General features: G+C 41.4%; 1 protein-coding gene across 2 annotated transcripts in view; it reads right to left on the bottom strand.

The window, feature by feature from the left end:
- TBKBP1 (TBK1 binding protein 1) overlaps positions 1–24,453 on the bottom strand; it is a 115,095-nt gene that overhangs the window by 29,530 nt on the left and 61,112 nt on the right. For both annotated transcript variants that reach the window (XR_011318383.1, XM_069751712.1), the window contains exons 4-6: positions 20,107–20,257; positions 18,537–18,733; positions 12,991–13,052 (exon numbers count right to left, since the gene is read on the bottom strand). Coding sequence is in view for 1 of the 2 variants with exons in the window: in XM_069751712.1 (XP_069607813.1) it covers positions 12,991–13,052; positions 18,537–18,733; positions 20,107–20,257 (410 nt within the window). In the remaining variant the exon portion in view is untranslated. The remainder of the gene's footprint in view (positions 1–12,990; positions 13,053–18,536; positions 18,734–20,106; positions 20,258–24,453) is intronic.

Below are 24,453 nucleotides of genomic sequence, written 5' to 3'. Positions count from 1 at the left end.
ACAAAGATAAACAAGCTGGTGAAATAGTCCCTTTAACCCTTAGTGACGGGCCAAATTTTTGAAATCTGGCCAGTGTTACTTTATGTAGTAATAACTCTGGAACGCTTCAACATATCCCAGTGATCTAGAGACTGTTTTTTCGTGGCACAATACTTTATGATAATGGTATATTTAGGCCGATATGTTTCGTGTTTATTTACAAAAAATATCAGAAATTTGAGAAAAATGTTTAAAAATTTGCAATTTTCAAACTTTGAATGATTATCTTTTTAATCCAGATATTCATACCACACAAAACTTTACTAAATAACATTTCCCACATGTCAGCTTTACATCAGCACCATTTGTAAAATGTTATTTTATTTTGTTAGCATTTTAGGAGGGTTAAAAATGTAGCAGCAATTTTTTATTTTTTCAAGGACATTTACAAAATAAATTTTTTTAGGGATCTATCCAGATTTGAAGTGACTTTGGGGGTCCTATACAGTATATTGAGAAACCTCCAAAAGTGATACCATTATGCAAACAGCACTCCCCGACATATTGAAAACTGCTGTCGGGTAGTTTATTAACCGTTCATGTGATTTTCAGTAATGAATGCAAAATGACATAACAGGAATGAAAAAGTGTATTTTTACCACCTAAATGTTGCTAACTTCTGAACAGGCCACTATAGCCGGCAGACTCTAAGGCTGCTATTTGGCTGTGAATTGCCGTGGCAAAACATCAAGACCGCAAAACCATGATCTCCGGGCACCGATGGGGATCAAGAGGGAGAAGCCACACTCTGTTAACCATTTATATGATGTAGTCACTATTGACAGCAGCATCTAAGGGGTTAAACGGCTATCGTCGGTACGAACACCGATCGTGGCTGATGCAGCAAGTTGTCAGCCGAAAGCTGCTTAATTGTCACCTGTATGGGGATGCTAGTCTCTTATGTCTCAGGTCAGTAAAAAGACGTATTGGTGGTCATTAAGAGATTAAACTTTAAGTCCTTTGGACTAAAAACAAGCCATGAACATATAGATGTCACAAATTCTCAGACTATTTCTTTTTTTGGTGCATACATTCGAGTGGGCATGTTTCTGCTGTAGTGCTCCACCTCAGTGTTCCTGACTGTGGCCTTACAGCCTCGCAACCACTTACCATAATCATCAAAACAAATAAGGGCCCCTGACTACTCCTAACATTACATTAATAAATGGCCTCCAAATGTAGTGCTAAGTTTATTTGTTGTTCTCTAGCAATCACTGAAGATCCCTACACACATTCGAGAAAAGTCCTATGAACTCGCCGATGTTCGTCAGGATTGGATAACCCTTCATTGGTTATGGGGCCCTTCCAGCTCTTCCCCAAAAGATAATGTTTAGGGGATAAAAAGCAAGTAGGTTACATTGCAATGACCCGATATTTTGTTCTGCAGGCAGATAAGTCGCTGCCCAATGAGTCTAACAGCAGCATCTCCTCTCTCACCGTAACGAAGACATGAATGCATAGCCGAATATTTATAAGTATACAGAAGCCAGGAAATCTAATTGTAGGCTGAATGAGAGTTGTATAAACTGTATGGGGCCTTTAGTCTCATCCCAGCATCTGAAGAGAAAGGATCCGAGTCGGATTGGGCGCATCTCTTACTTTTGGGTGATGATACCCTGTGTGCAGAGCCCCCTATCATCAGGCCCTAATACAATAGCAACCACGAACAAGGAGAATTGAACAAATGATCATGTAAAATAGGGGCAAATAAGCAGTCATTCTGTGGAAGGAAAAACGCCACATTCCCTGGTATTACCCTTCCCTTAATCCATAATATACTCACACAACATGTGGGTCATACTTTGGTCTGCAGCTGTGCCTTCTGCTGTGCCAGTTCATTTAGTCCTCTGGTAAAAATTATCAGTCACAAAGCTCATTATCACACCTATTTTAACACCTCCCGAATTTACCTAACTGTGCTATTAAAATGAGATATAGACAATAGCAGGAAATTACTAAAAAACATCTTGTTTGCATTTGTGCTGTTTCTTTTGTTCAAAGTTTAAAATGCAAAGAGAATGTAACCTAAATAGGTCTGAAGGTCTGCTGTAACGGTTACCGTGTGTTCACATGTAGACTAATTGCTATATTATATATACATAATATTCTAGATGTACATATACTATTATTAGTATACAGTGCCTTTAAAAAGTATTCATACCCTTTGAACTTTTTCACATTTTTTACACATTATACCCACAAACTTAAAGGGATTTTCCCACAAATAAAAGTTAGTTTTATTCACTAGATCTTGGAATGAAAATAAGGTCCACAATAGGAAGCGATTAAAAAAATGTTGCTGTGCTGAGATAATCTTGTACATGTGCCCCTGTCAGAGCCAGGACGAGAGGTAGGCACCTGCCTAGGGGGCCACCTCCTACATATCTGAGGGGGGCACACTTTGAAAAAAAAAGATAAATGTCTGCGGTCGCCCGGCATTTTCCTGCAGCTGCAGACATTCAGCACATTAACGGTCGGGGCACAGGCACGGAGGTGAGTGATTTCTGTCACTGACACCGCTCACCCTTATCTCTCCTTTCGACCCACTCCATCCACTGCTGCACTGCATAGAAGCGGAAACATTGGATGGGATCCAGGATTAAGTGAATATAAGCCTTTTTTATTTAATTCTTATATTACTGTGCAGGGGTGCATAAAATGAGGGGCTGTGCAGGTGGGGGGAATCAAAAGAGGGGCTGTGCTGATGGGGGGAATAAAATGAGGGGTTGTCCTAATGGGGGGAATAAAATTAAGAGCTGTGCTGATGGGGAATAAAATAAGGGTCTGTGCAGGGGGAAGAATACAATTAGGGGCTGCGTAGATGGGGGAATAAACATAGGGGTGTGCAGATGGGGGTGAATAAACAGGGGCTGCATGGATGGGCAACAAAATGTGGAGCTGTTCAGATGGTGGGAAATAAACTGAGAGGCCGTGCAGATGGGGGGAAAACTGAGGGGCTGTGCAGAGGGGGGAATAAAATGAGGGGCTGTGCCGAAGGGCGTAAAATTAGGGTCTGTGCAGGGGGGCATGAAATGAGGGGCTCTGCATTTGGGCCATGAAATGAGGGGCTGTGAAGGAGGGACAGCAAAGTATATGAGGAGCTGTGGTAACCATACTTTACACTGTTACCTTAGTCCCTGAGCCATTCCTTTGCTTTGGAGTGTGGAGGTGGGGGCGGCATTAACTTCATCTTGCTATGGCACCAAATTAGTTTATCCTGGCCCCAGCCATGTACTGTATAATGGCTGTGTGTGACCATGCAGGGACATGATCTGATCATACCACATCCTGGGCAGGGGAGGAAGCAAAAGAGTATACAGACATTACAGCATGGGTTTGCAGCTGATTCTTTTTATGAGGTAAAACACTTCTTTGCCTGTTTTTAAACAATGTTTTACCTCACAGAATCCCCTGTGATCACATCCTGTCCCACTGTTTGTATATTCTTTTGCATCCTTCCCTGCTCAAGAGCTGTGATATGATTAGACCATGACCATGCATGGTCAGACAGCCATTAAACAGTACAAAGAAGGACCACATTTGGTAACATTATTTCGACACAGGAACATTTGTTTTAATCACACCCAATTGTGGAACTTATTTTTATTCCAAGATTCAGTGAATAAAATGAACTTTAGTTAGTGGGAAAACCCATTTTAAATGTATTTTATTGGGATTTTATGTGATATACCAAATCAAATTAGCAAGTATTTGTGAAGTGTAAAGGAAATGATACGTGGTTTTCTAAATATTTTAAAAATATAAATATGAAAATTGTCATGTGCATTTGTATTCAGCCCCCCCTGTAGTCTGATACTTTGTAAGACTACCTTTCACTGCAATTACTGCTGCAAGTCTTTTGGTTTATGTCTCTACCAGCTTTGCACAGACAGAGACAGAAATGTTTTCCCATTCTTCTTTGCAAACTAGCTCTAGCTCAGTGAGATTGGATGGAGAGCTTCCGTGAACAGCAATTATGAAGTCTTGTCATAGATTCTCAATGGGATTTAAGTCTAGATTGCTTTGATATAAACCATTCCATTGTAGCTCTGGCAGTATCTTTTGGGTCGCTGTCCTGCTGAAAAGAGAATCCACGCCCCAGTCTCAAGACTTTTGCAGTAACAGGTTTTCTTCCAAGATTGCCCAGTATTTAGCGCCATCCATCTTTTTCTCACCTTTGAGAAAAGCATCCCTACAGCATGATACTGCCACCACAACGTTTGATGGTGGGAGTGGTGTTTTCTGGGTCATGTGCAGTGTTAGATTTCCGCCACACATAGCGTTTTGTCTTTAACCCAAAAAGTTCTCTTTTGGTCTCATCTGACCAGAGAACTTTCTTCCACAAGTTAATTGTGTACCCCTACATGGCTTTTTACAAACTGAAAACTGGACTTCTTATGGCTTGCTTTCAGAAATGGCTTTCTTCTTGCCACGCTTCCATAAAGGTCAGATTTGTGAAGTATATGACCTATAGTTGTCCTCAGATTCTCCCACCTGAGATATGTATCTATGTAACTCCTCCAGGGTGACCATGGGAATCTTGACTACTTCTCTAATTAGTGTTCTCCTTGCATGGGATGTCAGTTTAGGTGGACGGCCATGTCTTGGTAGGTTTGCAGCTTTCCATTTTTGGATGATGGACTGAACAGTGCTCCAGATGTTTAGAGCTTGGGCTACTTTTTTATAACCTAACCCTGCTGTACTCTTCTCCGCAACTCTGCCCCTCATCTGTGTGGTATTTTCTTTGGTTTTCATGATGTTGATCTCTAATGTTCTCTAACAAATCTCTGAAGCCTTCACATAACAGTTGTAGTTATATTGAGAATATATTGCACACAGGTGGACTCAATTTACTAATTATGTGACTTTTTGAGGCAAATAGTCTCTCTGATCTTTATTTAGGGGTATGAGACTACAATGGGCTGAATACAAATGCCCGTCACAGTTTTCAGATTTATATTTTTAACCCCTTCAGACCCAGGCCATTTTCCATTTTTTAGTTGTTTTCCGCCCCTCCTTCTTCCCAGAGCCATAACATTTTTACCTTTCCATACATATGGCGGTGTGAGGGCTTGTTTTTTTGCGGGCCAGGTTGTAAACCACTGATTTTTACCACATCATATACTGGAAAACAGGAAACAAATTCCAAGTGCGTTAAAACTGCAAAAAAAGTACAACTTTTTGGGTTCACTAAATGGTAACACTGACCTGCCATTACAATTTTCCATGTCATTACGAGTTCATAGATCCCAAACATGTCTAGGTTCTTTTTTAGTTAAGTGGTGAAAACAAATCCAAAGTTTGTAAAAAAAAATAATAAAATGGCGCAATTTTCCAATACTCGTAGCGCCTCCATTTTTCAGGATCTGGGGCTGGGTAAGGGTTTATATTTTGCATGCCGAGCGGACGTTTTTATTGATACAATGTTGATACAATGTTTTGATCGCCTGTTATTGCAATGTTGCGGCAACAAAAAACCATAATTCTGGCGTTTTACGCCGTTTACCGATTAGATTAATTCTTTTTATAGTTTGATAGATCAGGCGTTTCTGAACACAGTGATACCAAATATGTGTATTTTTTATTATTGTGTTATTTTGAAATGGGGCAAAAGGGGGTGATTTGACTGTTTATTTTTTTTTTTTATATTTTTAAAAAAATTTCGGATTTTAAAATTATTTTTCAAGCTGGTGTTATAAAGTATTCTAATTTACTGAGATAATTACTTTTGGGTTTTCATTGACTGCAAGCCATAATCATCAAAATTTACCAGCAATAAACACATGAAATAGATCACTGTTTGTAATGACTCTATATTATATATGAGTTTCACTTTTTGTATTGAAGAACTGAAATAAACTAACTTTTTGATGATGTTCTAATTTTGTGAGAAGAACCTGGAACTGCAGTGGGCCCTTCAACAATTGTACATGAAGTACCAATCCTGGCTTGATAAATGTCATTCGTGAAGAAAATATTTAAAGTGAGAATAATGGCAATTGGGTGTACATTTACAATGATTTCAGTGAATATATAGATCTTACTCTAGAAGACCCACACATATCTGTAGAAACACATAGCTTGACTATATCGATCAGACTAAGCAGATACACTTTGGCTTATTTTTCTGTAATTAGGATACATGGTGATGATCTTACATGATGTCAAAAGGTCTTTTAACCACTTGACCGCTATGAATAAATATCTGTTTTAGAGATGTGGAATTAATTTCTAAGGCTTCACATAACCTTATGGGGCTTTTTTTCTTAGAACTATTATTGGAAAATAACACCAAGGGACGCACAGTGGATATGATTCACAGAAGGGGTCTCTGAGTCAACACCTGGGGGCATTATGTGGAAGGTGGAAACAAATCCCACTCAAACTGTCAGTGGAAATTATTATATGCAGCTCAATTACCTTTCTTTGGGCCTTAAAAGTCTAATTATAAATATATATATACAATATTCTGCAAAAGTTTTAGGCAGGTGTGGGATAAAGCTGCAAAGCAACAATTCTTTAAAAAATAGTTTATTTTATCGATTAGCAAAATGAAAATTGAATGAACAAAAGATAAATGTAAATCTAATCAACATTGAGTGTTGCTTTCAGAATAAAATCAATTCTTCTAGTTATGCTTGTCTAAAATCAGAGATTGTGTAGAATTATATGCAGGTTTATGAGTAACCAAATATACCAAACAGGTGACAATGATCATCATTTACATATGTAGATTGGAACACAGTGATTAAGTGAAGCAAAAATTGCTGTGTAGGAGGCTTGAAACTGGGTGAGGAACAGGCAGACTCTCCTACAAAGGTGAGGTTGTGAAAGACAGCTTCATGTCACAGGTCATAAATAATGTCAGTATTGAGTACTGCAACAAGTAGGTAGTTATACTGCATCAGCAAGGTTTCTCATAGGTAAGATTTCAAAGCAGACTGGGTTTCACGATGTGTTGTTCGAGCTCTTTAGAAGAAACACCAAGAAATGGCCAAAGTTAAGAATGATAGGCGCAGTGTTCAGCCAAGGAAACTTGCTGCAACAGCTTTGGTGAGCATGGTGGCGCTGAAATGGCAGTTAAGTCCAATGGTGAGGGTTATAACATTTGGAGTTGAGGGGGTGATTTGCAGCATCAAACAATATCCATGTTAGGCTACGTTCACATTTGCGTTGCTGGGCGCAGCGTCGGCGACGGATACCGATGCATGCGTCATGCGCCCCTATCTTTAACATGGGGGGCGCATGGACATGCGCCGGTATGCGTTGTCATGCGTTGTATGACGCATGCGTTTTTTTGGCGCACCAGACAGGGCGCGGATGCCACTATAGGTTGCAGTTTTGATGCGTCACATTTCCGAAGAAAAACACATGCATTGCACCTGCGTCGTAAATGCGGCAAAAAAACACATTAGTGTCTATGAAAAACGCATAGGGCTCAGGTGCCTGCGTTGAGCCGCGTTTTTTGACGCATGCGCCTTTTGACTTAATGTATTTGGGGGGGGGGGGCGTTTTTGATCTTCAATTGTATAGGACAACGCATATGTCAAAAAACACTGCGTTGTGTATGCGTTTGACATGCGTTGTGCGTTGCGTCGACAACGCTGCGCCCAACAACGCAAATGTGAACGTAGCCTTACATTAATAAAACCGGAAGAGATAAAAACATAACAGATTATGTTGGTGCACTATCAGTAGAATTAATGAGGATGCAGTAATTAAAAATAAATACCTTTTATTTTAGGGTTTTCAAAAATCACAAACCGATTTTCGGCTCTGCAATAGAGCCTTCGTCTGGTGATATCACCGAAAACCGGTTTGTGATTTTTGAAAATCCTAAAATAAAAGGCATTTGTTTTTAATTACTACATCCTCACTTATTCTACTCGGAGCGCACCACCATAACCTCTAATGTTTTTAGTGCAACAGATGAAAGACACATCATGCTTACTACCCTTTCAAATCGGAAGGTGTCTAGCAGTGCCATCAGCTCAGAACTGGCAGTAATCAGTGGGAGTTGTGGATTTGATCAGCATTAATGGTGTCCTCAATGCTGAGAAATATAGGCAGATCCTTACACATCACGCAATACCATCAGAAATACATCTGATTGGCAACAAATTCATTTAGCAGCAGAAAGACAAACCCAAAACATACAGCCAATATCAGTAAGAACTATCTTAAGTGTAAATAAGCTCAAGGAGTCCTGGAAGTGATTACGGTATATGGCTCTACAGAGACCCGATCTCAATATTATTGAGTCTGTCTGGGATTACATGAAGAGGCAAAATGATTTGTGCAAGCCTACATCCTCAGAAGATCTGTGGTTAATTCTCCAAGATGTTTGGAACAACCTCCGTGCAGAGTTCCAAGAAAAACTGTATGCAAGTACCTAGAAGAATTGATGATGTTTTGAAAGCAAAGGGCAGTCACACCAAATATTTACTTGATTTCAATTTCTCTTTTGTTCATTATCTTAGCATTTTGTTAATTGATTATAAAAACTATTAAAACTTCTGAAGGCATTCTTACTTTGCAACATTTTTTTCACACATGCCTAAGTATTTGCACACTTCTGTAGAACATATATCTGCGTGTGTATGCAAACACAGGAACATTGTGCACGGGATTTAGCAAAAGCAGGCCTAAAATAAGTGATGCGCACTGGAAAGCAAGAGCATGACTCCCAGGCTAGATTTCAGAGTTTTTGATCAATGGACAGAATGGACTTCTATTTTATGAAATCTACCTATATAATCATCTAAGGGGTACTTCCGTCTGTTTGTCTGTCTGTCTGTCTGTCTGTAATGGAAATCCCGCATCGCTGATTGGTCGCAGCCGGCAGGCCGCCACCAATCAGCGACAGGCTTAGTCCAGCCGCGAATTGGCCCCTCCCTAGTCTCAAGTCAGTGCCCCCCCCCTACTCCCCTCCAGTCAGTGCCAGTGTGTCGCCCCATCCCAGACCAACTTTGCTGCCTATGCAGCATCAATAGTAAAAAGACATAATGCTAAAAATAATTTAAAAAAAAGTAAAAAATTGTGCTATTCTCACCTTCCGACGTCCACCGATGCGCACTATGCTGCCGCCAGCTTCCGTTCCCAGTGATGCATTGCAAAATTACCCAGATGTAAGTCATCTGGGTAATTTCGCAATGCATCACTGGTATATACTACGTGGCTGTTCTATAAACTATGTGGCTGTGCTATATACTACGTGGCTGTCTGTGCTATATACTACGTGGCTGTCTATGTTAAATACTACGTGGCTGTGTTATATACTACGTGGCTGTGCAATATACTACATGGCTGTCTGTGATATATACTACGTGGCTGTCTGTGATATATACTACGTGGCTGTGTTATATACTACGTGGCTGTGTTATATACTACGTGGCTGTGCTATATACTACATGGCTGTGCTAAGCGCGACGTACATACATACATACATATTCTAGAATACCCGATGCGTTAGAATCGGGCCACCATCTAGTGAGTATATAACTTCCTTCCTGTGGAAACCCCAAATATATCAGGGATGGTCAAGTTGAGGACAGTCCCCTTTAACTGTGATTGCCCTACTGAATCTAAGGCAATTCTCTTGGTTGTAGGAAAAAGGATGTGAAAGGCATAATGTGCGATGACTGGTGCAGTCTAATGAGTGACGTAGAGGAGGGGCAGACAGGTCTTGCAGTAGATAGCCTCTCAGTGACATGTTGCGGTTTAATGGTTTGGGAGGGTAGATGAAGACATCATGTCAACAAAGGGGTTGTATGTTGTGGTTTATGGTTGTAATATGTTCTTGTGTGTGACAAAAGGTTTCATTTTATTCCTACGGCCGATGTTGTGTTCAATTCTTCTCTAGGCTATGCCTTAAGGCCGTCCCAGGGAATGCGGGAGATCTATCCACTAAGGGAACCACATTAGGTATAGGAATATAGCTTGCATTACACAGGGCATTAGGTAGTTAATAGTGTTGGGATTAGCCCATATTTTGGGAGGGAAGTTCTAGTTAAATGACAGTTTATTCAGGTGTGAGTGAGTGGAAGCAAAGCTAGACATTACAGTGCTAACAGGTTCTAAGAAAAGTAGATGCAGCAGAGGTGAGAAGGTGCTGTCAGTTCAAGTCTCCTCACAGCATCACGATACATCTGAAATTTCGTCTGGACAACGGAATCGTTTTGAGCCTGAGGTCAGGGAGAGGTACTGAGTGCCATACCTCTGTCTCCCCTGTGAGGAAGATCTTGGTCTGGATCACAGAGAAAGATGGTGGTCCTCTTAGAAGCTTTTATGCAAGAAGGAGGGTCCCTAGGATCAGCAAGAACAGTTGGGCTAGGGACAAGTTGGGCAGAACGGAGACAAAGACTAGTAGGACAAAAACAGATAATATCACTAAATAGCGACTGTCTTATTCTGAATGCTGCAGCCGTGTGTAACCGAATTGCACTGTGAAGCTCACCCTGTTAACCCGGACGTAAGGTCTCCGGTCTAGTCTTAAGCTAAAGCCGGACCTGGTCCCATGGACAGGGAGGTGACCATAACTCCTGGAGGAACATTATGGAGGAACAGTGAATAAAGCCGAACACCCTACACCTGTCTGACTCCTGTTTAGAAGAGGGTTTTCAGGTCATAGAGAACTCAGTTCCGGCCCACAGCAAACCGGCCCTGTATCCCCTTCAGTGGCACAATACGGCATACATATTTGGAGCTGCTGCGGAGGTCCCCAATTGCAGTTAAAAACCAAACTGTAAAGTTGTGCCACGTTTCTAAATAAATCTAGCTTCTGTGATATTTTAGGGGACCCACTACAATTAGCCTTAGGTTCTCATTCTATAAGGAAGCTCCATCGCACGTTCTACTTTTTACTGGAACAAAACACCAGCATGCGACTTTTTTATTTTTTAAATTATGTCCTCCTGAAGGAACAAACTGACACTATTATAGTGCAGCAACTTCTCTCTTTTTATGGCTTGATAAAAGCTCTGTGCGGACGAAAAGTTGTGATTTTTCTGTACTAATAAAGTTACCAAAGGAAGATGGTGCCCTGGTTCCTGGATTTCTCTGTATTGCTACAACCTTGTGGATGGTTGCACCATTTTGCAGGGACAACAGAGTGGGGCACAGGGCTCATCTATTGCAGCAAGTTCTATAATGGGAAAAAAAATGGAACGCTAGTGTGGACCTATCCTACCCACAATAAGGCAGATAAAAATCTAAATTGTCAATGGGTTAAATGTATTTTCACAGTCATGCTTCACAGGGTGATACTAAATGTTCATCATAGTTCACATGAAAAAACTACAAAAGAAAAAGTTAATTTGCTATGGACAATAATTTTTATACTTTTAACAGTATACCAATTTGCTGATGAGTTCTTTTGATACTTGATATAACTCAATAACAGTTTTTAGACAATCATGAAATAACTATACAGAGTATAATACAATCATGTACACACAATGAAAGCACACAATGTAAGACTTGAGTGTAGAGCACCATCTTCTGACAAAATGTTGCAACCAACTGTAAGTATTCATTTTGAATGCTGGTTACCACATTCTCCCACTTACTCACAGGAGGGTCGGATTAAAGTTGGTGAAAGCCACTGGTCAAAAATATCTATATTTTTGAATGTTTTAATAGTAACAGTAAATCATGTGTAAATAAAGATAATTGGTTTCTCAGTGGTTTCACAGCTGAAAAGCATGCATTGTTCTCTGTCTGTTAGTATGGACCTGATTCAAGAGGAGCAACAAGTCAAGTACTGCCTAGACCTGTTTAAAAAGGGAACCAAAGAGAGTTCCCAGTACTTCACTCTTTTGTCTACTTTTATTCAAGACCATATCTTCCAATTTGAAAATTAGGAAAGAGGGACATATACTTTTTAATTTATCCTAAGCCAAAACCTTAACCTTACCCAGTTCTTTATATATGCTCATACAGGAATAATGCTCTTAATAAAACCCATCAGTGTTCTCACATTGTACGATACTCCTTTCATGGCCGGCAAAGTTTCCACCACACACAGTATGATGCCCCCATAGTCCACGATACAATATGATGCTTGTTATCACCCATACATTAAACCCCACATGTTATGATACTTACTGCCTGTGCCACATTATGATACCCCCGCAGTCACCTCCACACTTTGATGCCCCCCACAGATTCCCTCAACACAGTATGGTGGACTCACAGTCCTCCACACAGTATAATGCTCCCACAGGACCCCACAAAGTATAATGCACCCACCACACAGTATAATGCTTCCATACAGTATAATGCTCGCATAGACCCTCTGACATTGTATACTGTTATTATGCCCCCACAGCACTCACACATAGTATAATGTCCCCACAATCCCCCTACACAGTATCATGCCCTCAACAATCCCACAATACAGTATATTGCTCCAATAGTTCTTATCCCAAACAGTATGATGCCCACACAGTCCTCCAACACAGCTTGATGCCCCTAACAAGTACTGCCAAAGTAAGATGCCATCCACAGCCCCCACCCCGGAAAGTACAGTATATTGCTCCCACACAAGCATCCCAGTTGCTGGCATACCTGCTTCACTGACTGAGATGGTCTCTGCTGTCCAGTCACATGACCTTAAAAAGCAGGGATCTCATGGTTCCTTACGCCGTCACTATGTTAAACTGATTTGTTCCCTGAAGACACAGATTCAGTTGAAGTCGGGAGATAATCCTGACCTCCGGGGCACTTTACTAATTTCTGGACTGTCCCGCTATGTCCGGGGCACTTGGGAAATACGCATTACTTTGATGCAAGACCGCACCCTGCTGGGTAAATTACTTTCATGCCAAGGCAGTTTTTTAATTCTAGTCATACAAACGAACATAATATCCATGTATTGTCACAACATTGAACAGGTTTTTTTTTTTTTTTAAATTACCCTTTAAACAAAACCTTGATAGAACAGGGACTTACTGGTCATCTCCAACCTCTTTCAACCACGCCATCTCCCTCTGGGTGTGTCTGGTAGCCAGTTCCTATAGTCACAGAGACATAGAAAAATTACATAAGTTGCATTATTATGTAACATCGTAGGACAGGTCAGAATAAAATCTCACTTAATCTGAAATATACTCTTCTTTATGTAGAATGTGTTGCCTGTGGGAATGACCTCAACATACTGCTGTCTGCCCTGTCCATGTGTGGTGACGGTGGAGTCTTTCAGTAGGTTGGTGCTGCCCAAGTGACTGAATCTTTGGTTCCTATGGATGTGATATGTGGTGTCTATGTTTATGGGTCCTGAGACGAGCGAATGGTTTGTGTGAGGAATCAGAATATTCTTATTCAAAGCTTGTGACATAAGAAATCATAATCAGTATTTAATGATAAGCTACTCAGCACTTTAAGGATTTTACTACTTTTAGCCTTAAGGAACTCTCTACAATGTAGACTCTACATAAACAGAGCCAATGAGCTCAGCGATTGGCTGTAATCGTGTTAAGCTCAGCTTGTTTGCGTTTTTTTCGTTTAAATAGAATCTGTCACCTTATTTTTGGGTATTAAACTGGTCCCAGTGTGGTGATAGTGAAGCAATGTACATCTCTAACATGTTTTTGCCAAATAAAAGCTCCAAGTATTAGGTTAAAAAACCTGTGCCAGAGTTGCACTAAGTCAGTGGCCACATGATGTGTGAGCGCGCATGCTATGCGCGCTACTGTGTCCTCCTCCATTGTGTGCTCTGGCACATGCGCATATCTGATATGAAGCGGGGGCTGTACACCTAGAGACAGTGCGCATGCCTGGGGAGCTGATGGGCAGTGCACACGTGCCGGGATTTGATATGTGGTTGCAGTGACTACGGGCCAGTCAAATTCAATGCTGTGAGCGTGCCTAATTTCAAAAGTACACTGACTAAAAAGATAAAGTCGCCACCCCTATGACTGAACGGAAAGGTATGCAAGGGAATCCTCTAATGATATAAAGTGTATTTTAAACCTAAAACTTGGAGATTTTCTTTGACAAAAACATTTTAGTGATGCACATTGCATCACTAACAGCACACTGGGGCCAGTTTAATAGCTAAAAATGAGGTGACAGGTTCCCTTTAAGAACCTGAGTGTTTGGGCAAACGTTTGTAGAAAGTGCACAAACCATTTAAGCCCCACTTGCCAAGACTAAATGGGAAATGTATTAAGACCAGCGTTTTTTTTTACAAGGGGCACGTTCCTTAATAAATTCAATGCGTCTCTTAATGTGTGTGCCAAAAAATAAAGCTGGCCTAACAGTGGTAATTTTTTTCTAGAATTTACACCAATTTGTACTAATTATAGTAAATTGGTCACCGCACACATAGCCCAATCCCCCTTAAACAAACTTTTTTAAGTTCTGTGAGTTTTGGAAAAAAAAGTAAAATAAAAGGCTCAAATTAGTAAACATGAAATGATGAAATGACCACATAGTTTATGACGTTTTGTTGTGTACTAGAAAACGGGAAAAAAATTCCAAGTGCGGTGAAATTGCAAAAAAAGTGCAATCCCACACTTGTTTTTTGTTTGGCTTTTTTGCTAGGTTTACTAAATGCTAAAACTAACCTGCCATTATGATTCTCCAGGTTATTACAATTTATAGACACCAAACATGTCTAGGTTCTTTTTTCTCGAAGTGGTGGAAAAAAAATTCCAAACTTTGCTTAAAAAAAAAAAAAAGGCGCAATTTTCCAATACCCAACGGCTCCATTTTTCGTGATCTGGGATTGGGTGAGGGCTTATTTTTTACATGCCAAGATGACATTTTTCATGATACCATTTTGGTGCAGATACATTCTTTTGATCACCCGTTATTGCACTTTAATGCAAGTCGTGGCGACCAAAAAACGTAATTCTGGCGTTTTTAATTTTTTTATTGCTACGCTGTTTAGCGATCAGGTTAATCCTTTTTTATTGATAGATCGGGGTACTCTGAACGCAGCGATACCAAATATGTGTAGGTTTGATTTTTTTTATTGTTTTATTTTGAATGGGGTGAAAGGGGGGTGATTTAAAATTGTATATATATTTTTTTCATATATTTAAAAACATTTTTTTTTTTACTTTTGCCATGCTTCAATAGCCTCTATACATACATACTACATACGTACTAGAATTACGGCATTGCTATGAGTGCCGACCACAGGGTGGCGATCACAGCAATCTGGCATCAACAACCATAGAGGTCTCAAGGAGACCTCTGGTTGTCATGCCGATGTGCCAATGACGCCCAATCATGTGACGGGGGTCACCGGTGTGTGCATTTCCAGCTGAATGGCTGGAAGCGCTTGTTAAATGCCGCTGTCAGAGTTTGACAGTGGCATTTAACTAGTTAATAGGTGTGGGTGGATCACGATTCCACCCGCGCCTATTGCGGGCACATGTCAGCTGTTCAAAACAGCTGACATGTCCCGGCTTTGATGCGGGCTCACCGCCGAAGCCCACATCAAAGCGGGGGTTCTGCCATCAGATGTACTATTCCGTCCAATGGCAAAAAGGGGTTAAATCAAAAATCTATTGTAGTGGAAATTATAAATGGCTCCTTATTGCCAGGTCTGCCATAGAGCTGATCTCCGAGAATCCAAGAAGGTCACTTTGGGATCAGATTATCACTTACTGTCAGAGGAGCATCCTAACAAGTAGGGATTTTCCCAAAGAGATATAGAAATGCACCATTTGTCATGGGTTCTCCTAATAGGGAATTTGGTCAGAGAGCGGTTGGAATAAACATTTAGTTCAGGCATAACCTAATAATGAACAGTTGTCCACCAGAATAAATGCAAATAAATTTATATAATTTATACAATATGATTATCCGGATTTAATTTTTGATATCTCAATGTTAAAATTAACCTACCCTTAAAATTATAGCCTTTATCAGTGTGCAAACTTCCAAAATCAGCAAGAGATCAAATACCGGTACTTATTTCCTTCACTGTATTTATATACATACACACTATCTATAGGCAGACCACTCTATTCTCTGTCCCATTATTTATTCTGTGCATGATGCTAATTTGGGATTTATTTGTGAGTCTTTTATGAGATATTTTGTTTTAATTATGGATTTGTAACAAGAAGGCACGATACACTTGGATTATAGCGTAACTTTAGAAAAAAAGACCTGAGTGAGTAGCCAAATATTTTACATTAATCTATTGCGGCTCAGCAAAATTTACAAATTGATCATGAAAGTCTTAGTTACCATTGTGAACAGAATGTATACAGGCCACTGCCGCTTCACAGCGAAGCTCTTAAAGGGTCCCTGAACTTAAAAATGCAGCAGAAGCGATACCACACAAGAAATATGAGGCCACGAGCACAGAAGAGACACTGCGTCAGAAGGAGGAGAACACCAGATGAATAGATCTAAGAAAATATTGTTTTACATCTGGACTCAACCAAAAAGCAGAGAACAAAAACAGAAATGACCCCTAGCTAAGAACCTAGGGGCCGATTCATTAAGACTGGAATTCCGCACACTAGTCTTAAGGTACCGTCACACTAAGCGACGCTGCAGCGATACTGACAATGATCCGGATTGCTGCAGCGTCGCTGTTTGGTCGCTGGAGGTCCCCGGTAACCAGGGTAAACATCGGGTTACTAAGCGCAGGGCCGCGCTTAGTAACCCGATGTTTACCCTGGTTACCATCGTTAAAGTAGAAAAAACAACCACTACATACTTACCTACCGCTGTCTGTCCCCGGTGCTGGGCTTCTCTGCTCTGGCTGTGTGCTCTGGGCTGTGTGCAGGGCTGCGCTTAGTAACCCGATGTTTACCCTGGTTACCATCGTTAAAGTAGAAAAAACAACCACTACATACTTACCTACCGCTGTCTGTCCCCGGTGCTGGGCTTCTCTGCTCTGGCTGTGTGCTCTGGGCTGTGTGCAGGGCTGCGCTTAGTAACCCGATGTTTACCCTGGTTACCATCGTTAAAGTAGAAAAAACAACCACTACATACTTACCTACCGCTGTCTGTCCCCGGTGCTGGGCTTCTCTGCTCTGGCTGTGTGCTCTGGGCTGTGTGCAGGGCTGCGCTTAGTAACCCGATGTTTACCCTGGTTACCATCGTTAAAGTAAAAAAAACAAACACTACATACTTACCTACCGCTGTCTGTCCCCGGCGCTGTGCTTCTCTGCTCTGGCTGTGAGCACAGCGGCCGGAAAGCAGAGCGGTGACGTCACCGATGTGCTTTCCGGCTGCCCGGCGCTCACAGCCAGAGCAGAGAAGCACAGCGCCGGGGACAGACAGCGGTAGGTAAGTATGTAGTGGTTGTTTTTTTTACTTTAACGATGGTAACCAGGGTAAACATCGGGTTACTAAGCGCGGCCCTGCGCTTAGTAACCCGATGTTTACCCTGGTTACCGGGGACCTCGGGATCGCTGGTCGCTGGAGAGCGGTCTGTGTGACAGCTCTCCTGCGACCAAACAGCGACGCTGCAGCGATCCGGATCGTTGTCGGTATCGCTGCAGCGTCGCTTAGTGTGACGGTACCTTTTCTTCCCCGACCAGCGATATCACAGCAGGGGCCTGATCGCTGCTGCCTGTCACACTGGACGATATCGCTAGCCAGGACGCTGCAACGTCACGGATCGCTAGCGATATCGTCTAGTGTGACGGTACCTTTAATGAAGAGATCTTTGGAGTATGATGTGGCGTACGCATAGTGTTTGTGGTCGTGCACCTCACCAGAAAAGTTACTCCAGTCAGAGACTGGAGTATAATTTCTGCATTAAAGTACATTATAGTACATTCTGCATTAAAGTACATAGGCACTTTTAATAAATTTGATGTTTGGGTGCAGCCATGACATGCCCTGATTGCTCCCATTTTTACACAAGCAGTTTCAAAATGAAAATGCCAAAAGTTGCAAACATTTTTGTGCAACTCCAAGGTGCACAAAAAGTTTACAACCTTTCAAAGCATTTTATGGCAGTATTCTAGTGGAAAAGCTTAGATGAATCGCCCCCTAGTGTTCAGTTTTGTACATTTTTGCTTAGCTGCAATAGATCAATGTGTAAGTTATGGATGTGTGGTCCAAGTCTTTTTTTTATTACGGTTATATTAAATGCACCTGGATTGTTACTCCCAGAGTCTTCTCATATAATCCATATAGTCTTCACGCACTTGGCAGATGTCATCCTCTTCAGGGTACACATTTGTAACTTTAATATAGGTTCCTTACCTAAATATGTGTAAAAATTTCAATGGAGCCTGGTATGTGGAAATGTTTGGCAGGACTGCAGGCAAGCATGTTTCCTCCTTCTCTGCTGTTAGCCCAGCGTTATATTGGGCTAGTTTTTCAGTGATACTCTACCTGACAACCATAGTCTTTTAAATGGGGATGTCAGACAACAGATCCATTTCAACAAGTCCGGCTCAGATTACTCCTGTTTTCAGTTTGAGTAAATTTGGTTTTAGGGCAGAGATGAGATAAAATGGCTGGATTAACAACATTTTGTAAACAAATTTAGGCAGAGCCTTTCCTCTCCTTACCTGCTCCCGGGTCTCCTGAAGTTGTTTGAGCTCCTCTTCAAGACGCAAGATATCTTCCTTCAGTTGCTTCTCCCTGCGCTGAGCATTCTGCAGGTCTCTTTTGGCCTCTTCTAGCTCAGCGTCTCTCCTCTGTGCCGCCATATCGCGTTGTAAATCTAAGCTGCGGGGAGCCTGCCAGCTCAAAGGATGTTCTAAGACTTGGCAAAGAAGAAGATATTGGTTACAATGACAACTTTTGCTTTTATCTGTTTTTAGGGCAGCATGAAGATATTATAACAAGGTCACACACAAAAGGGCAAAACATTTGGAATGGTTGTGAAAAGTCCACAAGATAGTGATAAAATGCCAAGAAGGAAATGTTGAGATACTGCAAGTGACGTCAGGTTTAATTGTATTAGAAGAGTGAGAGAGAATCAGACTTCATTTTCAAAAAGTCTGAAGATAGGCAAAGTAAAAATCCCAATATCAGAAGGCATCATTACGATGAGGGAATTAAAGCTGTGATGTTATAATATCACAATACAATTTTCTATATTGTGTTTTCAAGAAAAGTTGGCACAATTTAGGAATTGAGGAAACTCAAGAAAATGTCGAGACAGTAAATTCAGGGTGAGCTGCTATGGTATTGCTAAGTATGAAGAAGGTAGTGTGATACTACAAGGTCAAAACACTAACATTCAAGAACCATTAATGGCTTAAAGGGAATCTTTCCCTGGGTTTTTTGTTTCTTCATCTGAGAGCAGCATAATGTAGGAAAAGAGACCCCGATTCCAATGATGTATCACTTAGTTTACTGTATGTAGCAGTTGTGATACAATCAGCATTCTTAGATGTGGAATAAAGCAGAGCTGAAGAAGCTGCCCCAACCCACACCAGACTCTCTGTGTACAAAGTCTATTGACAGTGAGCTGCTTATCACTGGAGGGGGCGTGGTCGGATAACTTGGCATGAGGCAGCATGTCCCATCAATGATAATCTCCTAGTGATCAAACCTTCATTGTAAGTAAACAACAGCACACAATCTGATGAGTGACACATCATTTAATTCAGTGTTTTAACCCCTATCTCATGCTGTCCTCAGATTACATAGTCAAAACCTCCTGGCAGATTCCTTCACCTTTGGGATGACAATTGTTTTTTTCTGATACCCCCATTCATCCCTATGGAAAAGGATGGTACATTCTCATAGTACTTGTCTTGAAAACATGGGTTTGGTGCCCCTCATTCTTGGCTCCAGTGGGCAATCTTGAACTTAGAGTACAGAGTAAAATCTCTGTAATTTGATGGACAATACCTAACTATTTACCATTACCTATTACCAGTAACAGACCATGTTAGAACAGTATAGGGGGCATAGTGAAGCCATCCCCTTACACTAACTCAGATCAAGATATAAGCAATGCCACAGAAGGAAGAATGGTAGGTTAGGGGTGGGAAATTGATTTCATAATTTTTTTTATCCATGAATGTTACCAAAATATGTTAGAAAAGAAAGGGGACACCAGGAAAAAGGTCTCATTTTTGTGCACCCCTTTGTATACCTCCCCGTTTTTACATGTCACTGACTCACCATGTGGGATATCTGGTCCGCGATGCAAAGACAAATACTGCATATCAGGGTCTGAGAGGGCAGAGCCTGGGAACGGGTGCGGCTCGGCACACATCTGTAACTGCTGCTCCAGAGACTGGATGTGGGCAACATGGCTCAGAACAAGGCCCTTCTGTAATACATAGATGCACATGTATAACATATCAAGCAACCCCTACAGCACACGAAGCTCATCTCTACTCAGGAGGGGTACACTTATAATGCTGCCTATAAATATTGTATGCGGCATTCGCAGTGTATGTCTGCACATAGTGTAGGAACATGTTGTCATATGTTATATAGAAATTGGAATCCGCTCGAGCAAAACTTTGCTCTTTACTCTGCCATCTCTTTTGCTTTTAACACCACTACAAAATGCCATCGCCATCTGCTACCCCTTGGCTCAGATGCACAGACTGGTTCATTCCTACCACATTTTTCTTCTGTGTCATATTTTTTCTAAATTTTTGAACAAAGTTATCAAGAAAATAGACAAGATATTTATGAAAACCGATGCAGAGAAAAACGACCATGTTACCAATGCCAACTATGCAGATGTATTCTATTGTAGGATACAACATGATAAAGAAAAAAGAAATGAGTTGCCCCAAACAATGAACTGGTCATCAGGGGTCCAGCTTTAAGCAGGCCCACACTTCCCCTGCTGTAACACCATGTAGCAATAAAGGGTGTACTAAAATCAAGTAAGAGAACTACTCGTTTCCCCATCTAATAGGACAGTGGATAACTCGCTTAAAGGATATTTCACTCTGGCAATGCATGGCCATTTTACCAGTTGGGACAACATTTCGAGGAATCATGTTGTGGAGATAGCTCTGGGATGGGACTCACATTTTTAAGACAATTATAGTACATCCTATGGATATTTCAGAAATGTCTAAGATGGGAAAAATTGCAAATAGGTTGATTTAGGATACTGTTCTACAGGATGCTTAAATGTGCAGAGAGGACTATATACATATATATTTACTTACATAGCACCATCATATTCCACAGGGCTTTACAGACATCAGCATCACTGTCACCACTTGGGTTCACAATAAAAATCCCCATTCAGTATGACTTTGGAGTGTGACTTTGGAGTGTGGAAGTAAACCAGAGAACCCGGGGGAAACCCACACAAACACGGGTAGAACATACAAACTCCTTGCAGTTGTTTTCCCTGGTGGGATTTGAGCCCAGGACCCCAGCGCTGCCCAATTGACAATGACATAATATTCTGCTGTAGATCATATAGCATGTTGTATAGAAGCTACATAGACATCACTTAGATAGCCCATGCATACATCCTAGAATAATATATTTCCAGCCACTTGGGAATGTGCCGTATTCCAAGCCTTAGTGGGCAGGGAGGAAATACATGGAACACTGAACTGTGTATCTGTGGATATTATGTATCGTTTTGTTTTATATACAAATCCACATGTTTATTTTTACCCACTAAGGATTGTTTGTATCCACAGAGACTTTTTTATTCCTCACTGAATATCAATATTACTTTTACTTGTGTCATCTTAGCCAAGCTGCTATTTATAATGTTTTTTTCCACGCAATCATTATACCATAGCTTCCGGTGGGGCAATATTCTGTTTAGGATTTGACAGTGAGTGGATCACCTCTGTGCCCCTCTCCCACACTTGGCATTTCATGTTTTACAGACAAGCTATTGCCTTGCTCTTAAACTCCTACTATAATCTCCCATCTCATTCTCTCTTCATTCCCCTCCCACACACTTCCTAGCTCGCTGCTTTCTTGTGTATCCATCATTTCCCCATACGCCGTCCCCACAATTGCCTTTTCCTCGCTCCACACAAGCGTACAGCATCTCGCTTACTTATAACCTCGTCATTCTTCTCACTCAGTGCCCAGGTCCTGCTAACAAAACTATCTCCCTGGTTGTCAACTTAATTTTCTTAGCAGCGCTATATTATTAAACCGTATTTTTATACTCCACCATTTCATACCCGTGTAGGGCTTCTAGTTTCTTATATTCCAGTTAGGATTTTGCTTTTCCCATGTAATTTAGATTAATGGTGGTAGATCCTAGCATCTTTACCAGCAATCTAATATATATAGGGGCTTATACACCGCCTTTACTAAACAACCAATCAGAACTAAAGATGGGCGGACACCTGGATGTTCGGGTCAGGTGGGTTCGGCCGAACAGTTACAAAAAGTTTGAGTACAGGTATGTTGTGAATTCCGCTCTTGGGCTCCCTCCGGTGGTTGTAAGTGGCACTTTTGTGAGTTCTGCTCTTGGGCTCCCTCTTGTGGTTTCTAGTGGTATGGCTGCTCCTTGGAGTTAGCTGTCATCAGCTGCCTCCACTTATCGTCTCTTCTGCTCTGCTATTTAGGCCTGGCTCTTTATTCAGCCAGTGCCTCTTATAAATGGTTCCTGGTTGGATTCACATCTCTTTGGAGTTCCCTGTTATCCTGACCAGTTCAGCAAAGCTACGTTTTTGCTTGCTCTTTTCTGTCCATAGATTGTGGACTTATCTATTCAGTCCTTTCTATGTTTGTCCAGCTTCTCAGTGTGAATTAATTCTGTCTTGCTCGAAGCTCTGGGAGGCAGATTTGCCCTCCACACCTTTAGTCAGGTGTGGAGATTTTTTGTAAACTCTGCGTGGATTTTTGTAGTGTTTTATACTGACCGCACAGTATTCCATCCTGTCCTATCTATTTAGCTAGACTGGCCTCCTGTGCTCATCCTGGTTTCATTCTGTGTATGTCTTTTCCCTCTCCACTCACAGTCATTATTTGTGGGGGGCTAATCTATCCTTTGGGGATTTTCTCTGAGGCAAGATAGCTTTCCTGCTTCTTTCTTTAGGGGTAGTTAGCGCTTAGGCTGTGACGAGATGCCTAGGTAGAGTTAGGAGCATTCCACGGCTACTTCTAGTGTTGTGTTGAGCTTAGGGACTGCGGTCAGTACAGTTACCACTTCCTTCAGAGCTCGTTCCATGTTGCTCCTAGACCACCGTATCATAACAGTACAAGTGGCCAAAAATGAATTAAATGCATCTCAAAAGAAGGAAAAGAAAGTTCTGAACCATTTTTTTTCTGTGCTCTGGTTTGTCTTTTTTTTCCTCTTGATATCTGGGTGGTTCAGGATATATGCTTTGGCATGGATGTTCAGGGTTTGTTTTCTCATGTGGATCAACTTGCTGCAAGAGTACAGAGTATCCAGGACTATGTTGTCCAGACTCCGGCTTTAGAGCCTAGAATTCCTACTCCTGATTTGTTTTTTGGGGACAGATCCAAGTTTTTGAACTTTAAAAATAACTGCAAATTGTTTTTTGCTTTGAAACCCCGTTCTTCTGGTGATCCCATTCAGCAAGTGAAAATCATCATATCCTTGCTGCGTGGTGACCCTCAAGACTGGGCTTTTTCTCTTGAAACAGGGGATCCAGCATTATTGAATGTAGATGCATTTTTTCAAGCGCTCGGATTATTGTATGACGAACCTAATTCTGTGGATCATGCAGAAAAAACCCTGTTGGCCTTGTGTCAAGGTCAGGAAGCGGCAGAGTTATACTGCCAGAAATTTAGAAAATGGTCTGTGCTCACTAAATGGAATGAAGAGGCTCTGGCTGCTATTTTCAGAAAAGGTCTTTCTGAAACCCTTAAAGATGTTATGGTGGGCTTTCCTACGCCTGCCGGTTTGAGTGAATCTATGTCTCTAGCCATTCAGATTGATCGGCGTCTGCGTGAGCGCAAAGCTGTGCACCATATGGCAGTATCCTCTGAGCAAAGTCCTGAACCTATGCAATGTGATAGGATTTTGACTAGAATAGAACGGCAGGAATTCAGACGTCAGAATAGGCTGTGTTTTTACTGTGGTGATTCGGCTCATGTTATCTCTGATTGCCCTAAGCGTACTAAGAGAGTCGCTAGGTCTGTTACCATTAGTACTATACAGCCTAAATTTCTCTTATCTGTGACCCTGATTTGCTCATTGTCGTCCTTTTCTGTCATGGCATTTGTGGATTCAGGCGCTGCCCTGAACTTAATGGACTTAGAATTCGCCAGGCGCTGTGGTTTTTCCTTGCAGCCTTTGCAGAGCCCTATTCCTTTGAGGGGTATTGATGCTACACCCTTGGCCAAGGATAAACCTCAGTACTGGACACAGATGACTATGTACATGGCTCCTGCACATCAGGAAGATTGCCGTTTTCTGGTGTTGCATAACCTGCATGATGTTGTTGTACTGGGATTTCCATGGTTACAGGAACATAATCCGGTGCTGGATTGAAAAACTACGTCGGTGACTAGTTGGGGTTGTCGAGGAGTACATAGTGACGTTCCTTTGAT

Source organism: Ranitomeya imitator, chromosome 2 (genome assembly GCF_032444005.1).
Source record: "Ranitomeya imitator isolate aRanImi1 chromosome 2, aRanImi1.pri, whole genome shotgun sequence".
Classification (NCBI taxonomy): Eukaryota; Metazoa; Chordata; class Amphibia; order Anura; family Dendrobatidae; genus Ranitomeya; species Ranitomeya imitator.
Note: the sequence above shows the minus strand (reverse complement) of the source record. Positions and strands in the feature narration are given on the sequence as shown.